At 40.8% G+C, this 24,222-nt stretch overlaps 1 protein-coding gene across 3 annotated transcripts in view; it reads right to left on the bottom strand.

Annotated features, from left to right (window-relative positions):
- The window catches only part of SPHKAP (SPHK1 interactor, AKAP domain containing), a 64,212-nt gene that overhangs the window by 2,415 nt on the left and 37,575 nt on the right, over positions 1–24,222 (bottom strand). For 2 of the 3 annotated variants that reach the window (XM_079315599.1, XM_079315600.1), the window contains exons 4-10: positions 18,104–18,163; positions 15,101–15,235; positions 12,592–12,847; positions 8,590–12,313; positions 5,123–5,302; positions 2,134–2,186; positions 1,866–2,050 (exon numbers count right to left, since the gene is read on the bottom strand). In XM_079315599.1, the coding sequence (XP_079171725.1) occupies positions 1,866–2,050; positions 2,134–2,186; positions 5,123–5,302; positions 8,590–12,313; positions 12,592–12,847; positions 15,101–15,235; positions 18,104–18,163 (4,593 nt within the window). Of the gene's footprint in view, positions 1–1,865; positions 2,051–2,133; positions 2,187–3,186; positions 3,274–5,122; positions 5,303–8,589; positions 12,314–12,591; positions 12,848–15,100; positions 15,236–18,103; positions 18,164–24,222 lie in introns of all 3 variants that reach the window. The other variant, XM_079315598.1, reaches the window with a different exon arrangement.

Here is a 24,222-nt window from a genome sequence, read left to right as displayed (position 1 = left end):
AACGCTCTTGCTGTTTATAAAAACTTCATTTCTCAATTTCCAGAGCTCCCTGAAGACTGATGGGCTCTCATGACATTTTCTAAATTAACTGCTTCTGTCAATTATTTCTTATTTATTGCAATGAAAGTAAAAACAAAGTCAGTTTGATAAAGGGTCGCCATTTGCCATGTTATCAACAACTCATTGTCAAAATAATGGATGTGTGATTATCCATCTTAAAAAAATATTTTTGCATTACCACTAGCTATATTTTACTTAAAGTTTAATTTTCTGTATTTCCATATATATATACCCCATAGTATTTTAAATATTCAAATACTACTGGTGAGAGGGAATTCTGTGTAAAGTTTTGTCACATGAAGACATTTATCACATCTGTGCTTTAAACATAGTATCTGTATTTGACTTTTTTTTTTTTTAATTTCCAGAGAAAGCAGTTTAAATATATGTTCTTAAGCAGCTGTAAAAAAACTCCCGAGTTTTGTCCACTTGGTACTTAATAATGGGCTTCACAGGGTCATCCATCTGGTCCCTTTTTCTTTTGAAGCACATAAATAAAAATCAAAGCTTTTCACTTCTTTGAATTTCACAATAATTAGTTTGCTCCTTATGTTTCTAGCTTTAAAGTACAAAAGAAAAGATTGTGTTTCTAGTTAGTGTAGCTGTTTGCTATTTACCTACTGCAGCCTAAACTTTTAATATGTATTTTAATGATATTTAATAGGCACGTGATTTCCATGAATGCTGTTGTAGGCAGGATGTGCTTCATTATTCTCTAGTGTATTTTTGCAATTGAATTAACTGTTTGCCAAAGCACATGGGTAAAGCTGACAGCTGTTTCTTTAATTAGATGCAATTTGGACTGTTGCTGTTGAATGCATTTTAAATTATGTTTATGATTCCCAAATGCATGTACTCAAGAAAATCAAACAATATCTCTGCTACTCAAAATGATCTTCCCATAAGAGACCAAAATACTGATTTGTAGTACTTTTTTCATTAATTGACTTAAATACTAACATGTTTTTTAGTCTTAAAGCTTAAGCTCTCTTGCTGATCTTGGAATTGGGTCTCTTAGTCTTTCCTGAAATGCTCTGGTTGGTATTTGAAAGGAACACCAGCTGATCATTCAGGAATAGAAGGAGTTTGCACTTCTTGTGACTATTTTGTACTTCAGTGTTGCTCCTGGCTCTGGCTTGGACTAACACCTCAGGAGGTTTCTCAGTGATCTGTGTCTGCCCACTCTCCCTGGAAAGAGATTTGCTCTCACAAGCTGTATCCCCAGCTGGAGCAATTTATGAGCAGCCAGGCACAAGTTCACGCTGACCTGAGGCTGTTGTAATTTGTGTTACAGGCAAGGCAGAACCAGAATAAGGACTGAAAATCTTGAGTCCAAACCATGTCTCACATTATAGTGACCAAGTAGCAGAACATTGTACATGTCCACTCACAAATGTTTTCTATTTTTATTTTTTAAACCTTTGTACTTAAACTCCATGTAAACCATGTACAGCCTTTCAAATGCAGCCACCTAAAGGACCCTGTGAATTCTGCCCTTGGGCATTAGTATTTAATGTATCATTGATATGAAAAAGTGAACAGATTTGTCAAAGCATGCTACAGGGACTTTGGAGAAGGTCTCATGGTGACATTTTCTCATGCCATAGACAATCTACTACATATTTCACATACCTTAAGTTCTGACACACCTGTCCTCTCATTCCTTTCTCTCACAAACAGCAGTGTTGCCATCTTGCTGTAATGAAGATGTTTTTGCATCTGCCTTTAAGCTCAGTAACTTTAATAAACTATAACTGCTACAGTTATGTAGACATTAATAGTATGCCAAATTCTGTAAACACTACCTTTTCAATTCTGTTTTCCTGAGATTTCTTGAAATAGATAGTTGGAATTCCAAGTTCAGAAGCAGCTATCCACTGCAGGGTGGCTCTCAGCTCCACGTCGGGACACTCTGGTTCCAGGTCAAAGTTTATCACCAGGAGATCCTTTTGACAGTTGGCTGTCCCTACTGAAAGCTCAGAAGTACTTTCTGGAAAATAATCCCATCAGTTACTGTGCAATTACTTGTGTTATCTTCAAATAATATGTTTTAATTGATATGGTTCAACTTACCCTCAGTGTTTTCTGTCTGTTCTTTAAGGAAAACCTTTTCTTCTACTAATTCACTTAGAAACAAACAACAACAAAGCTTATTAGTCATACTTAGGAACAGTCTACAACATTGCTTCATGATGAATAAACTTCTCCCTCAATGCAAGACCTAGAAAACTGCAAGAGAAAGGTTACATAGGATGAAACAATAAAATGCTGAATATATTTCATTATTTAATCTGTGAATCAGGAAAAACCTGTAGCATTTTTGCAGCATATAGGACAATGAAGTACTTGTATTAGTTATGTCATATGTTTCACCAGGATCTGTGTATCTTTACAGTTCACATAATGACAAGCAAACGACATTATGGTAAGACACAGCAAGTCTCAATCTGGGTGGAAATGCTGAATTTCCAATGTCTATGTTTTGCTGTGATAATTTTCTGGCGTCACTGCCTTCAGGAAGTCACCATGTTCAGGATGTGATGTACAGTCTGTATGTTTGTGCAGTGGGTGTGCCCTGGCTGCATAATGACATTCACCAGCTGGCAGGTTGTACCAGGATCTTTAGGCAGGATGTACTTGCACATCTCTTGATAATTAAGTTCAGTGTTCAGTAGAAAAATTCCCAGAAACAATAGGTAGGATGTACTGTGGGCCAGATTATTATTGTTGTTATTATTGGAAAAAATGCAATTGAGTTTTTAAAACTGCTTTTAATTAATCCTTATTTGCTTGACCTTCCTTGGTATTGCAGTAGAGTTTTGATAATATTTGAAGTTACTCAGAGAAGAAGGTTCAAAGGCAGAAAACTGATACCACAGAGACCTATCTTCTAGACAGGCTGGTTGATGGATCTGGGTTCTCAAGAGATACACCTGACTGGGTTTCCTGTAATTTTTCACTGTCTGGTGCCCTCACTCTGCACAGACACCTGCATGTGCTTTTTTCTGAAGCCATGGGCAGGCACAGCAGCAGGTGCAAAGCAGGGCTTGGCATGGTTTTAGCAGCATAAATGATTTGCAGTTAAAATTGGACTAAACATCAAGTCTCACTTCAGTGACTACTTACTTAATCATAGGAGAAGATGGCACGTTCTCCTGATAAATTTCCAGGTCCATAATGCCAAGACTGCTAGTTGTACTGCTGTTGCCATTGCTGACAAAGCAAAAGTTTAAGCATTAGTGCCAAGCTGTGCTGAACATGTCTCCATACATCTTCTAAAAATTTATTTCTGTGAAAAATAAAGTGGGGGGGAGCCCTGCTCTATAAAATCAACTGTGCTCAGCAAGTGGTACCCTGAATAAAGCACACTAGTCTGCTCAAAATGGTGAGGTTTTTATTCAAATAGCTCTAGACTGAGCATGTATCAAGTGCACCAATGCATCAAGTGATGCTGTAAATTCCAGGAGAAAAAAGTGGACTCCCTTGTGAATGGCTTCTGCAATGAACACTTGGCCTCAAACAAAAACTGAGTCTGAGTCCTTGAAAAGAAGGACTGGCAGGTACAGAGAAGTCCTGCAAGAAACCTGCAAAGATCCAGCCCCCTCTGAACAGGGAGATCAAGCAAGGCACTGGCTGCCCCTCATACACTTACCTGTGGGGTGAGTCCACATAGAACCAGCAGTAGTGTCAGTGTATTACATCACACCCCAAATACTGTTTGGGATCTGATGGAACCCACAGGTACAGAGATGGCCCCTCATGTTTCTGACTACTCTGAAAGACTGAGATTTTAATCAAAGCCAATACTCATTGGGACCACAAATACACAAGGATGAAGCAGCAAACTTGAGGATATTTGGAAAAAAATATTACCAGTTCACTTTATAACATCATTATAAATGTGACAGTGAATGTTTATGCAGATACTGTAATAGTCTCATGGGTAGGTTGTGAATTTGCTGGCTACAAGTCAATTACCATGAACAAATTCTGTGTGGCAAGTCATGGTGAACCACTTAATTTTTACTGAAAAACCAACTAATAGGTATTTTCCCCTATATTAGAAGGATTGATTAGACAGTTCCTTTCCCCACCAGGGTGTTCTGAGACATTGTCAGCATGCCATGCATTCAGACTTGCTGTAGCAATTTCTGTTCCAGTGCAGAGCTGAAAGGCACAATACTTCAGCTCTCTCAGACCAAGGACTTTGTTAAGGTTGGTACTGTAATAACACAGGATGAATGTTCAGCTGCACTGACAGCCATGTTTTGTTCAGTAATTTCAGCCAGCCAACAGTGCTCTCTGAGAGAGACTCCTTCTTTTCCCTGCTTCATTACCATAATGTCTTCCCTCCTTGTCATCTTAATACTCAAGAGAAAGATGCAATTACTTGATAATATTTTAAAACATAGTCTAAGAGCATGTGAAGGAAAAACCTTACTCAATTTGATGCTGTAAAAGGGCTGAAATCAAAATACCATTGCTCTGTAAACTCCAAGGACTAAGTAACATTTTCAAACATTTGTCCTGACTTCAACTGGAACAAAACCAGAACAGAGCACTAGGAGCTCCTGAATTTATGCCTACTCAGGGAAAAAGTGGTAATCCTCTGTTAATTTGCATCCCTGTGCCAGTCTAAGCAGATCAGGGCTCAATCTTTGTTCTCAGTACATAGATTTCTGGTGGGGATGGCAATCTTGTCAATCTTGGCTAAGGAGGTGCCAAAATTAATGTTATGCAAACAACAGCAAATAAATCAAAAGGACTGTAGCAATAAATTTGTTCCATGGCCTTTTTGCTGTTGGACTGAGACAATTCAGTGGTGCCAGGGGGTTTTTTTCTTTGTCTGAATCAAGCTACTCACCAATAGTAAAAAGACCTGGCTGAGAATCAGAACATGGGTGATTTTTTTCCCTTATTAAAAAATAAAGAGAGCAAATCTGCCATTAGACATTCTCTACAGAATTCTGAGTAAATCTCGAGCTGTTGCCTGTCCCTGCTGCTGCAGGGTGGGCTTGGGGGGCAGAGCACACTGCACAGTGAGGAGACACAAGGTGGGTACCTCAGGGAGCGCTCACTGAGCTGCAGGTAGCTGCTGGTGTCATCAGGATTGTCCTCATCGTTGGCAAGCTGGGACCAGCTGCCAGTGCTCTCCTCACTGCTGCTGAGATGGGCTGGAAATTCTTCAGCTGCTTTTGTCTCTCCTATGACTTCAGCCTCCGATCTGCTCTGAGGACTGGTGCTGGCAGGGAGAGAGGGAAAGCACACTGATATTGTAATATAGGCAAACAAATATGGTGCCACCAATCTTCAGGCAATGCTGCTCATTAAAGTCAACCAAGCTGCAGAATTACAGACATGCAAAAGATTGGGCAAGCTTATCATTTATATAGATAGTCCAGTGGAACATATGGCCTGAGATGTTCTTGAAAAAGGACTTTCTTATGACTGCTATAAATAAACACAAGCCTTAGATTTAATCATGCATAGAACAGTTTTACCCTGTACAAAAAGATTTAGCATGTATAAAAAAATCTGATCATTGTAAAGGTTTATTGTTTAATGCACTTTGGTCTATCAGTGGTTGAAATATGTGGTATATGGTACTGCAGAATGACAGCATTTCTTGAAAATATATATCGCTGCTAAATCCCTGTCCTGCTAATGGATGAATAAGTTTGACAATGTTTTCTACTTTGTTAAGATTGTAGATCCAAAAGAAGTGAATTAGGAAAGTATTGTGGGTTGTGAATCACTAATGATTCTGTGTGTGCTGTGTACTTAGGATCTTCACTGCTTAGGCTGGGGAAGGACAAAATATTGCAACAGTCAGAAACCAGACTGAAGATGGGGCCCAGATTTACTTTAGAAAGTACAGGGTTAAGGGAAAAATGCTTTCTAATTCTGCACACTTGACATGTCACATGTGTGTATGCCATACATATGTACACATGTTCTCACAAACACATATAGAAACAAAAAAAATCTCCTACATTTTTAATAAGTTTTTAGACCTAAACTGGACTTTTGATACAAAGAAAAATAACAATCTCTCCAGTAATTATATCATTGTAGTCCCAGAATAACAAGTAAAGCAAAAATTGTAGTTTTATTATATTCACTGGATAGTCTGCATTTGCAATTTAGGGATTAAAGTAATGTTATGTTCTGTACTGGAAACCCTCTGGATCTCTCTAGAGAAGTTCTTGCCTTCAGATCTTCATTTGTAGTTATGGTTAAGGCACCTGCCTTCGGTTAAAGCAGGAGATCACACCAGAAATTGTACTGCTCCTGAGTAATGAACTTGATTAGGCATATATTGAGGCAGTATCATTGTGGGTATCTCTTTTTGCCAAGCTCTCAGTCTCAGAAGTTGCTGCATTAATTCTGGATGACAGAGAGATGCAGCCTGGGCAGGGAGAACAGGACTTGCTCCCCTGGCAGTCAGCTCTGCCAAACCCTGTGCCCTGAAACCCTGAGCCTCAGGCTCTGCACTCTCTGACACGAGGGCACTGAGCAGCCAGGCACAGGGCAGGGCTCTTACTCAGGTTCTGAGCACAGGACTGGTGGCTCCTGATACTTGGTCCAAAACACAAGAGATTTGTGTGGGTGATGTTTCTTGGTGTTTTGGGTTTTGTTTGATTCATTATGCAATTACATCTCTCACCAGCAATGCTTTGAACTGACAGTTCCCCACTTGTGAACAGTCACTTGGAACAGTTTCTGTGTAACTGTGACAGGACTGGCTCTGTTGCACTGCCTACATACAAGGAACAGCTTTTTTTTTCATTGCTGAAGGCCTGCATAGCTTTTTTTTCTCCCCCAACTGACAGTGTCTGCTTGATATTCTGCCTGGACTTCTATGTACCTGTATCTGAACTAGCAAGCAATTTCATGCAGTAGGAGTGGATCAAAGTGATTTCTACTGATGCTCTTATAGCTACATTATATATATTTTTAGGTTTTCACTTCAGCCTAAAGTTAGTTCAGACAGCCATGCCACAAATGGTTCAGATCTGTGTGAAGAACCTCTGGAGGCTTTGCCTTCCCAGCAGGGAAATGAGCACATCTGGAGAGCACTTGGGCAGCTTCTATTTGAGACTGCTTTGGAAGAATTGTGCATTTCATGCTGCAAATGAGGCTGAAATGGAGGCAAGTTGAACCAGAGCTGCATGGCATCACTGAGCAAAGATGCTCATGCAGATGTAGCCTCTGCTTACTAACTCTGCCCTACAAATCCTATAGATTTAAATGTCACAGCCATGTTGGGAACTCCGCTTCAAAGGCAGGGGAAAATTATGAAAGGACTCGTAAACTGCAGAAATAACTAAATTTTTAAACAATCAAGATTCCAAATAGGTGTATTTCTAAATTTATCTTTCTAAAAGCAGGTTGCATTTTAAGGAAGAGGAAGGTGTAGTGGGGGGTAGTCAGTATGAAAGACTAGTGACACCATGGTAATTACCCACCTAATTGCTGCCTTACACAGGGAAGTACTTACAATTTATCTACCTTCTCACTTCAAGTGAGAAAGCACTTGTGCTTTATCACTTCAAACAGAGCTTTGTCAAATGCTGGAACACAGCACTGTCTAGAATAAAATGAGCTACAAAATGGTTTCTAACACCAGCACCTGCACTCTTTCTGCCACTCTGAGATCACGAGGTGCTGCAGTGCTCCAAGGCAGTTCAGACACCTCTAAAGTAACAGATATGATGAAGCAGTGATAGAGGCAATGTCTTGAGAGAGAGCATTTCCTTCACCTCAGAACACCTACAGCAATCCTCTGCATTTGCACTGCACTCTCATGCTGGCTCACACTTCACAAAAGCAAGCTGTGGATTTCCTTACAAAAGGAGTACAGCTGTAAGGAGAGGGTGGTGAGCTCTGATGTAAACTCCATCAAATGGCATTAAAAGAAAATGCTCTTTTTCCCTATCAAAATTCTACCAGAGAAGTCTTGAACTAAGAGGTGAACTTAGGCAAACTGGGAGAGGAACTTTTATTCTTTTATTTCTTTCACAAAATAATTTTTATTACTTGTAGCTCTAGACTGTAAACACAAAGTTAAACTTTAAGCTCTCAGAAGTCTGGTCATGTTTCCAGGTACACAAAAGGTTACTTGCAACAAGCATAGCAAAGAACAACAGGTCAAATCCTGCTATCCTCTCTTATACGCTAGCACTGATTTTTATTTATCTAGTTTTTGTGTTCTGTGCTAAATAGAAGTTTAAGCTTTTGTCCATCTTTCCTGTCTTAAGGGAGGCTTAAATGAGAGAGAACTTGTCTGTGCAGTATTAGATTAAAATCTTAAAACCATGATGTCATATTCAATATAAGTTTTCTCCAGAAAGTAGCACTGTGACACATGATTGGATGATTTTATTCCAAAAGAAAATTAGTCAAAACTCAGTCTGCTTATTTCTTTAAAAGTACTACTCTTACCTTCTTGCTTTATCAAGATAACTTTTACTCAGAAAATAAACCAAAGACCAAAGGAATGTGCTGATTTGCTGTTTTGTCACTTACCTATTTACTGGGGAACTGGAAACTGTGTGTTTCCCATCCAAAGCTTCTGGAGGCTTCTCTTTGCTTTGATGCCCCTTTCCAGATGGGCCATATGAAATTGACTCTGAGTCTTTATCTGGCTCATCTCGCTGATCAGTTTCTATCTGAATTAAAGGCACCTCCCTGAGCTGTCCTGCAGGGAGGCTTCCAGAGCTCTTCACATGCTCTTTTTTCTCATCCAAGTTGACTTCCTCCACTTTGGGTTTGGGCTGTATCAGGGCTGTGCTTTGGGGATGTTTGCTTTCCAGCACGTGTTCTCGGCTTGTATAATCAAAGGAGTCCTGCTGGACAACGATTAAACTTTTACCACTTTCAACAATATTTGCAGCCAGTCTTTTTGCATATTGTTCCACATGTGGTGGAGAATCACTGTAGAACTGGTCTGCCTCTGCAGCCTCTGCCTCATCTGCTATGATTTTGTTCTTGCGCATCAGAGACTCGATGGAGCTGGCCCAGGTCTCGTGGATGAGCATGTCTGTGATCTGGTCAGTCTTGCCTCTCTGGTACAGGCATGAGTCAGACTTGCAGAGCCCTGCAGAAGCTACAGTACTGACAGGCTGCACACTCAAGGAATCCTGGCGATGGTGGGCAAACCCATCTAAGGAATTGGCTTTAATTGGGACGTTGACTGTGAGCCTCGAGCCCGAGGATCTACTGTCGGGCATTGAGGACTGCCTGAAGCAGAGAGGTGACCTCAGAGAGGGAGCCAGCAGGCCACACCAGTCCTTTGAATTCCGAGAGGATGATGGATTATCTTTGCTTTCCTTTTCGATTTCTCTTAGCATATACCTATAAAACTCTTCTGTTATACTTTCTGTGCTGGACTGTTTGGATGGGCAGCTTGGTCGTACATTAAGATGGCCATTTTTCTTGGCTACCTGTTGCAAGGCAGAAGTTAAGATACTGTTTGCATTTTTTCCTGCATAATAATCCAGTAATAAATCAAAACCTCTTCCTTCATTTTCCATCTGGTTCACCATAAATCTTGAAAATTCATCAGTAATACTTTCACAACTAGACTGCTTTGAGACAGAACTTGTCTGGCTCAGAGAGTGACCAAAGCTGTTCATGAGGCCTAGGGTATTGAAAGAGGCTTTGGAATCTGAGTCCTCCTCTGGTATGCTCTCACAGCTCGAGGCCTTGGCTCGGCTCCACCTTTCACAGTGCAGTCTGTTCCTGGGGTGGTTTGGACCTTGCCAGATGCTATCAACCATGGAGAGTTCGGTGAGGTTCATGATCTTGGCAGCCACTTCATTCGCAAAGAGATTGACTGAATCTGGTGTGTCCTCAAGGTTTATAGATTCATCCACTACCCGATTCATCAATTTTTCCTTTAGCTCAGGATGCTCATCTGTTTTCCTTTTGATCTCACTAAGCCGAGGTGCCCTGTGCTTCCGAACCACAGAACCATTGGTGTGGGTTTCCTTCTTCCTTTTCATGGCTCTGCACGATAAACTCTGGGTCACCAGATAATCATTGCCTCTCTTCCATGCACAGAACCAGGGTTGTTTGCCATTTGAATTTTCTAGACAAATGGCAGCTATTTCTGTTGCCATAGAGACAACAGTTTCTGCCAATTCTTCTGCGAAGTCTGTTATACAATATTTGTCCCTTGAATTTTTCACCTGTAGCGCAGGCTGAGAAGGAAGCAAGACGTGGTTTCCTAACAAAGACAAGCTAAGTTGAATATCATTATTTAGCACAGAATCACACTTAATCTTGGCTTGGTTTTCTGTATTTATGGTGGCACTGGAAGACAGCTGTTCTTGAACACCGTGCCTGCATTCAGTGTTTGCAAAGGTATTTTCTCTGTCTGAAAATGATCTGTAGTCTTTCTTCTGCTGATTGTTACTCAGATTTGGGGATTTGTAACAGTCTCGTGCAGTTCTTTTCAGGTATCTCTTCTTGGGAGATGTTTTTGCACCAAGTGTGTAATGCCCTGTATCTCCACTTGGTTCTGAATTCAGTGTGGATCCTTCATTGCTATTTACATCTTTGATATTACACTCACAAGTGCTTGTGACCTTTTCAAGGTCTTTGCTAGTACTGGTGCTGTAGGATGTACCAAATGGCTTAGCAGCAGAGGGATCAAGGGGGCTGTGTGAAGTTTCACATGCTGTTGCCAGTATTGGCCATCCTTCTGCTCTTGTTACTTTCTCTGCTTTTGTGCCCTCAGAAAAGAGAGGAGAACACTCTTCAACTTGCCTTATGTCATTCATCTTCTTGCAAGTGAAATATATTACATTAAAAAGCAACTCATTTGCAGTCTCTGTGAAAATGTCTTGTGTACTTGAGCCATCCTCTGAATGGGCTTGTAGCTGTTTCTTCTTCCTAACCTCTTCCATAGAATGTCGCAGAATAATATTGGATAAGTTCTGAGCAAGTTCGTCCCTGATTGCTCCATCAGTGCGTGGAATACGTGGTCTTGCTGCTGTTTCAATAATCTTCCCACTTATACATTCCATAAAATGCCCTACATTTTTGTATGTGTTGGGTTTTGTCAGAATCACAGACGCCTCTTTGAGAAGCGCCTCCGCAATGCTCTCATTCAGCTTCTCCATGCTGCTGCCCACAGCTAAGCTGCAATGCAGGGTAATGGCTGCAGAGGCCTGAGCAGCAGACAGCAGTCCACTGGACATTGCAGGGTACTTCTCCTCCTTCCTTTCCCCCAGGCCACAGATGGCTACAGCACTCGCTACTTGAGTCATGCCACAGAGCGCAGACGGGAACGAGAATTCCGTGCCAGCCCTGTCATCGAGGAGCTGGGTGGGTGCTGCGGGCCCCTCCTCATCAGCAACCGCTCCACTCCTCGGGTCCGGGGGCTCCTGCTCCCGGCGGAACCTCTCTGCAGCCTGGGGACTGGAAATGGTTCCAATGACAGTGGCTGCACAAGCCAGAGCCACTTCCAATGCACTTTGGTCGTGTCTGTCTGAGTGTTCTTCCTCAAAGTCATCTGACACTTCAGCAGAGCTTTCTGCCTCAGCCCAGTGGCCCAGGCTGGGGAAGGCAGCCCCTGGCCAGTCAGGGACATTCTCAGAACTGTCTGGGCTTTGCACTATGACGATCTTTGGGAGCTCATTCCATGACCGGGAGGCAGATCCATCTTCTGACTTACAGGAGCTTCCCACAGAGATGCTGACTGCAGCTTCCTCACTGAAACTGGGTCGAGACTGTGACAGTCTAATGAACGCGTCCTGCAGAACAGATTCTGCTAAATTTGTGGCGTACTGACCTGTGGTTGCCTGCTCCTTCTGGGAGGGAGCATCAGTTTTCCTGCTCCCTGCACAGTCTTCCCTGTCTGTCTTGCTGCTGTGTTTTGTTGTGGAGCCACCCTGATGCTCCAGCTCCTCTTTAGCCATTTTGGTTACAGATACATCTTCTAACATGAGTGCTGAGTTTTCAACCCCACCAGTCAAATTACTAGTGCTAAATGACGAAGTACCTTTTTCAGCTAATTCCTTCTGCCACAGTATTTCCTTGTCTGATTTATCTTCAGGTTGTGAGATGCCATCTTCAGACACATTCACACTTTCAGAGACCTGAGTAGTTGCATGATCTTTACTAATGCAGTTCCCTTCAAGAATGAATGGCAACCTAGCTTTTCTATAGTGAATGTTTTCAAATCCCTTCCCTTTATTTTTTTTGACATCTGAAGATGCTTCTGAAACATTTAATTTTTCATGACCTGTTGAGAAAAATACAAAATTAGTTTTTGCAGAATAAATTGTGACTTTTAAAAGAAAAAATCTGCACAACTTTGTACTCCATTACTGCTCTGTAAAAGTACTGCACAGCCATGTCTTTGAACCTTGTCTTTGAAAAAAATTTAAAAATATGAATGGCTGTCTATTTTCTAAATTACATATGCTTGAATTAACATCAAGTGGAATTTCTGTGAGAATTGCTATAGCTGTTTTGCAGTATGAACAAGAGCAGAATTATGCTCAGTCCCCCTGCTTTTACCAGTTTTATATTCATCAGCCTCGTTGTCATCCTCGAGGTGCTCGGAGGCTGTGAGGAAATCTTCTTCTATTGAGGACACAGAGCAGTTTGTGTCATCCTCAGGCTTCAGGACACGAGTTTCTATCTGCAGCTGCCTCTCCTGAACGAGCTCAAGTCCAATCAGAAACTTGTTTATTTCAAAAATGATGCAGCTTGCACTGTTCCTCCTGTCCCCCCTCGCACACTGAACCAAGCAGACATCTGCCAGCCAAGGACACTAGAGGGTAAAAGAACCACAGTTATTCAATTAAAAAATAAAACTTATTTTAAGCTCCCCTGCCTATAAATATCTCGGGAATGTTCTGTTGCAGAGATGCAATATGATTTGTCATTTCACTGTTAGTAACAGTGTGCAGTTACATGTATGCCAAAATAAGCCTTCTTGGACTGACAGCTTTTGTTATACAAGTGTTTTAGTAGAGAAGCCAGCTGTATCACAGGGGATACTTGACAATTTTGTGGAAATTTGTTTGTTTTCAATCAATCTGTTGTTTATTGAAAGAGACTTATTTGATGTTAGTCATCAGATATGCTGTTATTAATGGCCTCACACTACCTGATATTACCTTTCTGGAGGGAATTGTTTGTGGGCATGAATTCCTTCTCAGGGTCATTTCTGTTGCAATAGTTTGAAGATAGCCCTGTAAACACTGGCTGATAAAAATGTGAAGAGCAGGTCACCATTAGATGTTCCAACAGAACATTTCTAAATAGTGTTTTATTTTGTTTCTTTGCTGCTCTTCCTCTCATTCCCTCTTTGTCCAAAGCCCCATTATTTCAGGCAATCAATACAAGCTCCCACTGGAAATGGGGCTCCAGTGCACAATATGCTCAGCCTTTATTTAAAACTGCCTTCTCTAGAGGAGCTGTACAATTAAGTTGAAAGTTGGACAGAAACTGAGAGGAAGGAACTCTTGTTATCCTCATTTTACTGATTTAAAAACAGTTGGACATTTACACAAGAGAGCCGAGTCGATGTCTCTGCATGGGACCATGCTTGTTGTATGGATGTACCCTGAACTAAAGCCAACTTTTGCAGCTTGTGATATTGTGCTTTGAGCTCCCAGGAAAGAGCCAGCTTGGGTGGGACCAACTTTGGATTGGATTGAGGCAGAACCTTTAGGCTGTGTAAAAGATGCTCTGGACCCCCTGGGCATTTGCAGAGTATCTAACATAGGAAGGTGACCCCATCCTGAACCTTTTGTCTTTGTGAATGCAAACCAATTATCCACTAATAAAGAGAGTGGGATGAGTGTTTAACGTGGGTTAACATGTTTATTAGCTTGCTCTTCCTTTCCACCTAAAAAAATGCGTCTGAACAGAAAACCAGATAAATTAGTGTTAAAACTAGAAAAGATAGATTAGATAGCTGCTGTGAAATTGAATCAGGCTTGAACATGCACCATATTGTGAAAAATGCTATGAAAAACAGATGCAGCCTTACATCAGACATTCCCCTGCTTCTTCCCCAATCCACATTTTTTGTGGGGTGGTAGGTGTGAAAATGGCTTGAGGGGGAGTAGCATAAAAATCCTTTCACAAAAACTCTGCCACTCACCTTACAAATGAATTTCCCTGAAAGCCAAACAATAGGATGACTGTGGCATATTTGGCCAATAAATCTCATCCAGTCTCAGTGCAAAGCTTTACTTAACAGAAATTTATTTAGTTCCTGTTTGTCTCTTGCCTCCACTCTCTGTGAGAGGGCTGCCAGTCTCAGTGTCTGTAGATGGGGGTGACTTGGGTATTTCAGTTACCTTGTTTGGCTCTCAGACCATCCCTGTGTGTATTGCAACATCTTGGTATGTGAGGTTTGGAGCTCCATCACTCCCACCACAGCCTTTGGTAAGAAAGCTTTGGTACACAAGGTAATTTCAGTAGAAAGAAGTTTCCTGCTTTTCTTATCTGCAGCAGATAAACCTGGCAATACCTGTTCACATTTTAAACTTGTTGAGACAGTTTTGTACTCCAGGGTAACTCTGCAGTTTTAATGAAGTCCAGAGGTGAAGAAGAATTGGGAATGAGAGTGGGAAGTGGCAAGGCCACTGGGAGTCTGTAGGAGCTGTGCCCTGGCCCAGCTCTATGCACAGAAGTGTTACCTCTTTCCTTTCCCCCTCTGCTGCCCTTCTGCTACTCTTGAAATCTGGGTTTATGAATCAGTCACCTCTGCCACCAGTGCCTGCCTCCCCTGAAGGATCAACTGCTAATGTGGCTTAAAGCATTACCAGCTGCAACCCAGACAGCTGCAGGACCCAGGGGGAATAGCAGGAGCTCTCAGCTATCTTTGTGTACATGGTGTGTGTGTCCCCCACCATGCACTTAAATCTGCCTGACAAAAGCTGTTATTTGCATGTTTGCAAACTTCCACTCGTCTCAAACTGATCTCAGGTCTTTCATGGTCTTTTTCCCATTTTTCAAATTCTATCTTTCACAGGCATGATATGACATTAAAGATGAGTTTGACTCCTACCTGGGGAACCTCATAATCAGCCTGCAGGTTTCCTGATGTCAATCCACTCAGCAGAACTATTTCATTTTCCTTTGGTGGCTGCACGTTCATTGAACTGATGAGTTTGGGCAGGTTGGGTGAGACACTGATCAACTTCTGTAGTCAGAAACAGATTTTGCTCTCAGGTAATGAAGTCAGAGTTGCACAGTTATAAATATTAAAATGAAATATCACTTACAGGCATCCTTTTAGAAAGCTCACTTGAAAGTTTTACTTCAAGTAGATCAAGAATAGAACTGGCAGCATTAAAATGCACATTCTTTCTTTTGAGACACCAGACAAGACAAGGATGACAGTATAAACTTTTGCTTGTGTCCAGCAGGACAATCTGCCATCCCTCACATTGCTACATGCTAAACATTTTGATTGGATTGGTGCATCTAAATGCTTCCTGTTACATGTGAGTTCATTGGGCTGTGAAAGCAGTGCCTCTGTCATGGTCTGAAACAGAAGCTTCAGTAGGTATGGTCATGAGAACAGGCCAAATCTTCCTGACTAGAAAGAAACCAGTGGAAGTTACCTGGAAATTGCCAACCAAATCGATGCAATGCTAAACATGGAACACTAAAAATACTGGAGATACATGAAATATGCCTTTCATTGCTGTTACACTGTGTACCATCATCACCTTCCATCTGCAATACAGTCACTCCCTACATGTTATGTATTTGTTAGAGGCAAAGGCAGTAATAGTCACAGCATCAGTGATGCTACACAGATCTGTATTGTCCCCAGCACATGCAGGGGACATTTGTGCTCCTTTGTGTACAAATGCAAGGCCAAAAAGGCAACACCTGCTCTGAGAGTGCAGCTCTCTCTGCCAAGGATCTTGGTGTTCTGTGAACAGAGAGCCACAGCTGACCCCTCAGAGCAGGAGCAGAGTAAATACCACCTGCACTCTCTGCACCACCATGGCCCGTGTGTTAGTGCAGAAATGTGGCAAAGCCCTTCAGGGAGTGCAGATTTGGGTACCCAGCCATCTGCTTTAGTTACTAACCAAGGCAACAATACTGCACTTTTCTTCCTTTCCATCCTCGAAATATTAAGCTTGCAGTTATTTTTCCTTGGATGCAATTAGATATAATAAAACTTTCTGGCTTAGGAAAGCTAAATCAATATTGGGAATCCATTCACTTTTCAGGGGACTGATCTTTAGATGAGACTAAGTATTTTCATGTGACATAACTGAATTCAGTGCTTCAATTCAGTTTGATGTTTCACTGTAGCACAAAAAAAATCTTCATCCTTTTTTTTTTTTTTTAAATTACAACCTTTCTGTTATCACAAACGTTTCCTGAAATATCTCTACTTTTCTACTGCCAAAATTGCCACATTTTATCAGATTTCTTAGGTAGGAAATTATAGCATTTTATTTATCTTTTACTTTGTTCTTTACCTTTTCTTCAGAGAAAAAAGAAGTCTGGAAACACGGTTATTTTACACAAATCCTCCAATTTAACCCATTCCATGGGTCAATCAGTATCTATTAGTAAATCAAGTGCCTGCTAGTAAATAACTATATATTTCATATGAACAATAGCTGTGCTAACATCTTCAAAATTCTTCTAAGAAATAATTTCACCACAGCAGTGTATTGTATAAAATTCCCTGCCACTCAATGATAATTTGCAAAACCTGCCTATTATACACAAAAAGAAGGATGAGGAAGTTTCCTCTTGGAAAAGAATGCATAGCACCTGTGCTAGCAGGGAATTTTTATTACCTACACTGAAAACTGAGACCAGATGTCCAGTTCTAAGACTGAAGTAGAAACTTCTGGTGCTTCCTCTTATAGCTTTTGTTCCTCAACAAACACTGTAAACAACAATAAAACCACAGCATTTTAGAAAACAACCAGTGCTTCTGTGGATCTCAAACTGTTCTGCACAGTTAACCTGCTGATTCAATAGAAAAATCATTTTGCTGCAAAATGCCATATTTATTTTTGACAACTGAATTTTCACAGATCCAGGATGCAGAAAACAGCACAGAAAAACTGTTCCTGCTAACAAATGACTTGCAGGAGGCATCAAGGTGCCAGTACTGGCTGTTCTATGAGCTAAAAGTGTTTCCAGCAAATGAACTGTAATGGTTTAACCAAGGAATCCCTGGGTACAGGAGATTGCACCAGATCAGGAGATCCTACCTGTGCTCACTCACTACATATTGCTTCTGTACTGGTGTGTCAAACATGGACACTGAGCCAGGATGATGAAAAGGAGCTGACAAAGAAGATATAAGCACAAAAGTGACACCCAACCCTTTCTTCAAAATGTGGCTTCTACAGATTTAAGTTTTTTTTTCTGGTGTATGTTTTAAATATCATATCAATAATATCATATATCATATCACAATATAGTTTGTCTCAGTGCTTGTAAAATAACCATGTTTTTTTAATTGCTTTTTAAAAATTTCTTTTTTCCCACTCTTGTAACTTTCAGTTAAACAGGTCAAACACACCTTTAGCTCCGTTTGATCTAGCCCCCCTTCCTCAAGAGCACATATTCTACCTAACTGGAATTTGAGAAAGAGTTCAGCTAAACAAGACCTAAGTGAGTGCAAGATTTTCAGAGGCTTTTGGCAGTAGGACAGAGAAAGAAATCAGAAACTGGTGGCAGAGCAGGACACCAGAAACTTTTTTTATGTAGTACTATGCCAAATTAAAAAAAAAAAAAAAGGATGTATGACATGTCCATGTTCACTTCTCTGCTAAATGCAAGAAATCTACTCATATAACTGTGAATTCAGACTGCAACAATCCATTACAAATTTCTGGGAAGGAAATAAGAAATGCTATGTAACATAGTTCAGTGTTGAGCCAATTTCAGATTCCTTATGCATTTCTCTCTGTAACACTTAAAAACCTAAGGCTGGCTTTGATTTGTTCACAGAATTTTAATCTGTATTTTTACTGGTGGGCCTGAACAGATCCATTGTGAATGTTTTTAGGACCTAAGCAGTTACCTGTTTCACTCGCTCATCGCTGCAATCATCTCTGTTGGCATCTAAATTCACAAAACAAACCTGCAATGAGAGAGAAAAAGCACTTCATAAAGTTCTATTAGAATGGCAGCAACCCTTTTAAAGTCACTATACTTTCATTTTCTAGCCTTGTAGCTGAATCTGTGAAGCCTTTTCCTAGTCAAGAAAGGCAGAAATGTTAGTGAAGAGAACAGCAGAGTAGATGCTAAGAAAGGAGGGGGAAAAGGAGTAAGAGTCATGACTTTATCTGTGCTAATAATTGGTTGTCTGATGAATGAGCAAACATTGCAAATAAACTGTAATACAGAGGGTATTAGTAGAGGTAGAGAAAATGTTAAAAATGCATTTGATTATATATCTGATAAATTCTGCATGCCTTGCTTTTCAAATGACTTCTTTTCAGGCACTTGTTGCTAAATGTTTTCTAAGTGTAATTGTGCATTGGTTTTAAGAGTTTTTCTGCACACCACATAAATATTGGAGTATTTTCCCTAACTTTCCAGAATGTCTATGAGAAAATTTATGAAAGTAATTTTTGAAACTTGGCTCATGAGCCAATATTCAACCAGAAGTTTTCAGCACTGCTAACTGGGCAGCACAGGTGCAGAGCAGCTTCACTGCCTGGGGAGCACCTGATGCACCAGGAAGTTCTTTTGATGACAAGGGCTTTTGCCACTTTGACTATTATGAGTTTCAGCAACTATTTAATGGCAGTGAGATTGATTTAAACAGAAACTTCAGATCTAAAGATCATTTAATTTCCAAAGACTTTTATTTTATTATATGCTTACTGGAAGGCCATTTTCTAATGAGAAAATCCCTCCTCCAGCTCTGAGTTACAAGCAGGGACTCCAAAACTAGGCTGGCTGTGAGGTTTATGAGCATTTGGTGTTGTCCTCATTTAACCCAAAACCTAACACAAATTCAAGGTGCACCTGAAGCCAACACCTAATTCCAAATAAACTGCAGATCCAAAATTTAACCATAAAAGAGCTGAGTAATATTTTTTTGTTTCTTTTTTTCAGTGGAGAGGAAATACTTTGCTTATTCTATGTAAATATCCCCTAGAAAATGGAAATGCTCTAAATTATCCCCTTCACCAAGACTGTTGTGTTAGGCACCCAAGCTCCTGTTGTGTGCCTGCTTTTACACCAAGACAACCCTGATTTCAGTTTGTATATGCACATGCCATATGCACAGATTATGACCATCTGCAGTAACAGCCAGCACAGCAGATGGAAAGATCCAGCCAGTGCTCCCATTACAAACCAGAAAAACACCCAGTGAAGAAGAAAGAATTTGGCCCTTTTAATTAGTTTAATGTCACCTTTACATGAACTTACAAACATCTTTTCCAGCCCTTCTACAATTTTAGCAAAAATATTTCTGTGCCTGATAATGATAATCAGGATATGCCACTATTACCTGCTGAACTTTTCTAAGTTTCAAAATAGTAAAAATGCCCTCTAGCAACATAGTATGGTGGTTATGTAATGTCCTAAACATATTACAGTTGATTAGACACAGACTTGTCTTACTTTCTACTGGGTTTTCATGTGTGAGCACTTCACATATCAAAAATAGGTAGTTACCAAAAAGCATTAGGAAATTACACTCTTGATTTGCATGTGAGCTTGCCCACAACAACATGAGATATGAGTCTGCAGGTGCATGGAGGTGTGTTTGCTTAGGGAGGCATTAATTTGGCCCCAGGGTAGGAGTGTGGGAAGGTGTGGGGCCAGTTTCAAGTCCTGGTCACCCCACGCTGAAGGCAGGGCTGTCACTAAGGAGCTTTGTGAGGAAGCTGCACAGGAGCACTTGTGTCTTCAGGGATGTTCCAGCCAAACAGCTGATTCCCTGACAACCCATGGTTTGCCCTTTGCTGCCTCCATGGGATGATGGCTCCTGACTTTGCTGTGATGGGCACTGGCACTGGCACCAGTGACTGGCTGCCATCCCAGAGCCAGGCCCTCTGCAAGAGCCAAAGCATCCCTCAGCTCAGGTCCAGGTGTGCCTGGCACAGAACTCACCAACAGCTCCACAGAAGAAGCCTCAGTGCAAGCAGGAATATCTAGTATTTTAAGTAACATTATCTTTCTTTCTTTTTAATTATTTTTTAATTTGATTTTCAGAACCTAATGAACTTGCACTGTAGAACCTGCAGCAGTACTGAATCCAGTTTCCAAACACACTTGCCAAATTCCATTCACATTGATTTACCGCACAGCCAATGCAGTCTTTTAGCATTTCCTGCTCTTTGGATTTTGCATTTTTAATGATAGGCAGTTTTAAAATAAAAAACACTTTCACAGCGGTGAAAGACATTGACAAACTCATTTATTTTTTCCCTTTGCTGTGAGCAGGAGGCAGCACTAGATGGGGAGGTACTGTAACCACAAATTCCCTCTGCAGTTCCATCCTGGCCTACTCTACACCATTACTTCCTTGTAGGATATTTTTGTTGGATATTTTTGTTGGAGATACTTCACCAGTGGTGCTCAAAGAGAAAATTATCTGTTATGAAAAATCTCTCCCTGTTTTCTGCTTACACAATACAGGTTTCAAGCTCTCATTAGCTTTCATTGCTTGATTAACTTCTAGTAATTATCAGAGACACCTCCATCAAAACAAGGCAAAACAACACTAGAGAACAATTAATAATCTTTAGGATGGAAATACTGCATAAATTATGAAAAAAGAGCCAAGGTCAGGTCAGGATTTGCTAACCTCAATTTAATTCTGATTTTTTTTTTCTCTGTATCAGATGCAGCTTAGTTTAGCTGTAACCCAACTTTCTCATCATGGTATCTCTAAATGTCAGTCCTTTCCCAGCCACTTCTTTACACTTCACATCCTTGACTTCCCACAAACACCTTTTCAGTTCCAAAATGTGTCTGCTTTCCACTTACACTGACCTACGTCTGGAAACCATACAGAAACTTCAAGATATCACTTTTTTTTTTTTTTTTTTTTCTGTCTTAGGAAATATTTTGGAGGCAGAAAACAACAAAATTTAAATGGTGTTGCATAATACAAAAAGGAAACAAGCCATCACCCAAATTCAGGCTTTACACAGTGAGAGAGTCACCCACAACTTCCCGGGGAGGTGCCAGTATCTACTTTTGGTTCAGTAGTTTTTCCAGGTTTAGAAATCTCATTTGCTCAAGAGAGGAAAGTGCTGTTCTTTTGGTGAACATGTACCACTACACTGAAAAGCAGGATGCAGGTTCCTAAACCATTTAATGCACAGGCACACTGTAAATAGCAATTCTTGCACTATGCAGATTGTTGTACATCAATAGCACAGATTTGGGTCTGACCCCCAAACTTCCTCTCATCAAACCCTTCAAGCATTTCTCCTAGGATAGTTCCAGGCAGGTTATCATCACTAACTTACTAAGCTCTTGAAGAAGTCTTTACTTAGCAGAATGATATAAAAAGCAAATAGAGAAACTTTGTTTTTGCTTCTTCTTCTCTATTTTATATGATAATTTCTAAGACTGGTAAGAGCTGCATGGGGTAAATTCTATAGATCAGTGAAGTCCTGAAATCTGCTCTTGAGTTGATGTAGAAATTATGGACGCGCTTCTTAAAAGAACTATATATTAGAGAAATTACATTGTATAAAGTATTTAAGGATGTAAGTAAACACTGTATATTTTTCTCACTGACAAATGGCCTCAGGATATAGTAACCTGGTAAGCACAGTGAGAGCCACAGTCCTGTGCTGTGAAGGACTAAGGTCAACACTTGCTTCAAGTGCTGCAGGAGGTGAGCTTTTTTCCCCCATGAAATCAAATACTCTACATTATACCACCCTCCCAAAAATTTCAATATCTATTTTAAAGGAAGTTAAACTGAAGAGCCAAGACTCAAAATGGGAACTAAATACAGATGGCTTGTGCAACCTGAATTTTACCTCATATGCCCACATTTATGCAATGCAGTATTGCTGCCTGATTCAGTGAACAGGAAGGCTGCAAAAAGGGGGAAAATTATGTAGAATCAGAGAACTGTGTATCTGCCATTTCCTAACATGTGAGCTCATGACTTTGCAACCTAGAGGACACTCCTAAACACAGCTTCTTAGTTTTTAATCCATCAATGGCTGGATTAGGACAACAGAGTTAAACAGACCATCGAAGTGGTAGCAGGACTACGTGCAGGTGACACAAACTGCTGTCACACTTCATCCCTGTCATTCCACACTGCACCCATCCATCTGGTCCTCAGCTTTGGCCCAGGTGTCACCAGCAGGCTTTGGTGCCATACACCTCAGCCGAGCCTAAATGTCTGTGCAGATGTTTGGATTTGCAGCAGAACTGTGTAGAACTCTCCATCTTCTGTGCTGTCCTGGTTGCATTGTCAGGATGTAAATGCTGTCTAGAAAATGAGTTTATTGAGTCTTTATCTCCCAGTCTGCTTTTCCCATCCCCTTCCTGACACATCACTGAGTCAACTCAGGTGCCAATTCAGACACCCCATGAGACCCTTAGAAGGAACAACTTGTTTGGGACTGCTCTTTATCTGTCCATAAAACTCATGTTTAATTTCCTACAAACAGAAGTGAAAAAGTAATTAGCCGCAGGAGAGATCTCAGGAGAAAGCAGTTCTGAGAATGGAGTTCCTGGGTGCCAAGATAAAACAGTGTCAATTCCTAAACCTGGGGATATGCAGGATACAACTGTGGAATGGGAGAAGGTGAGCAACTGCTGAGCCCAGGACTAGAGGCAATTTTATGTAAAAAACCAGGTGAGGTGCTAATAGGAATGCAGTGTTCATGGCAGAGAACTGCAGCTCCAGAGCAGGAAAGGCAGCATCAGACTCTGCTCCCCTTGCAGTCAGAGCTTCCCCATGCCCTCAGCAGGGGTTTTGCTCCTTTTAAATGCTCCCATCTGCTGCTGACCAGAGGGCAGCTGTGCCAGGACAGCCAGCTGTGTCCTCTGTCCTGGTCTGGGTCACCAGGCATGCAGCTCTCCCAGTGTCCCTTTCAAATTAACATGCATCTTGCTGCACTTCTTTGCATCTTGCCTCACTGCGTGTGAGTGACATGCATCTTACACCAGTGCAGTGACATTCTGATCATTATTTACCATTATCCTTGGAAATACTAAAGGCTTGGCTTTTTACTTCCATGTTGTTTCCCCTCCATATTTTGGGCAGGTATTGTTTATTCTCAGGGTGTGTGCTGTTTCTTATATACCATTATTCAGAACACTTTATGCCTTTTTAAATGTAGGATTGTGAAGGTACAGCTTGTGAAGAGGGTCATTGAATTTTCCATCAACTGTGATTGCTGTGACAGTTGTTTTAAGAGTTTAATGGAATCTTTGACCACAATAATTTCTGCTCTTAGCAATAACTCTGTGATAGGATGGCAGATTTGGAATTCTGAGCGTATTCTCATCCTAATTTCATCTCTGCAAAGTAGAAAAACAATACAGTTGCTCTAAACTTTTTTTAGACCTAAGTCTGAGTCTCCTGGCTCTGGAAAGGTTAGATCACTGTAATTTCCCCCACAGCACAGAAACAGAATAGAGCAGCTCCAAGGCATTGCTCACTGGAATGGTGACTATCAGAGAACCTACAGCATGATGGGCTCCCTCAGGAGCTGAAGTCAGCAAAAGCCCAAGGAAAAAATATTGTTTTACCCTGTACTTGTGAGCCAAAGTAAACTGTAACCCACAGAAAATATCAAAGGAGAGGCAACGTGCCAGATTCTGTTCAGAAATTTGCTGTGAGCTTTGTCTCTTTGAAAATGACCTGAATCACTCATATATTTTTGACTTTTATTAGGATGGCATAAAATGCCTTTTCCAGCAGATTGTATCCACACAGCCAGTTTGTGTGACAGGAGCATTTGTTTTGATGGCTAGCAAAATGCTGATCTGCAAAGCTCCCCAATAGAACTTTGCATTTATTTTCACTTGTCTTATTTATGCTAATGTGATGGCTAAATAAAAATCCTTGGACTTGTGTATATAGAGATAAATGTGTGTGTAGATATACATACATACATACATATATATATATATATATATAAATATTTGATAGTATATATACATGTACTGTCTGAAGGGTCCCCTAATCACTGACCTCTC

This window comes from Erithacus rubecula, assembly GCF_903797595.1.
Source record: "Erithacus rubecula genome assembly, chromosome: 11".
Taxonomy (NCBI): Eukaryota; Metazoa; Chordata; class Aves; order Passeriformes; family Muscicapidae; genus Erithacus; species Erithacus rubecula.
The sequence above is the reverse complement of the archived record's forward strand: the minus strand, read 5'-3'. Positions and strand labels throughout refer to the sequence as shown.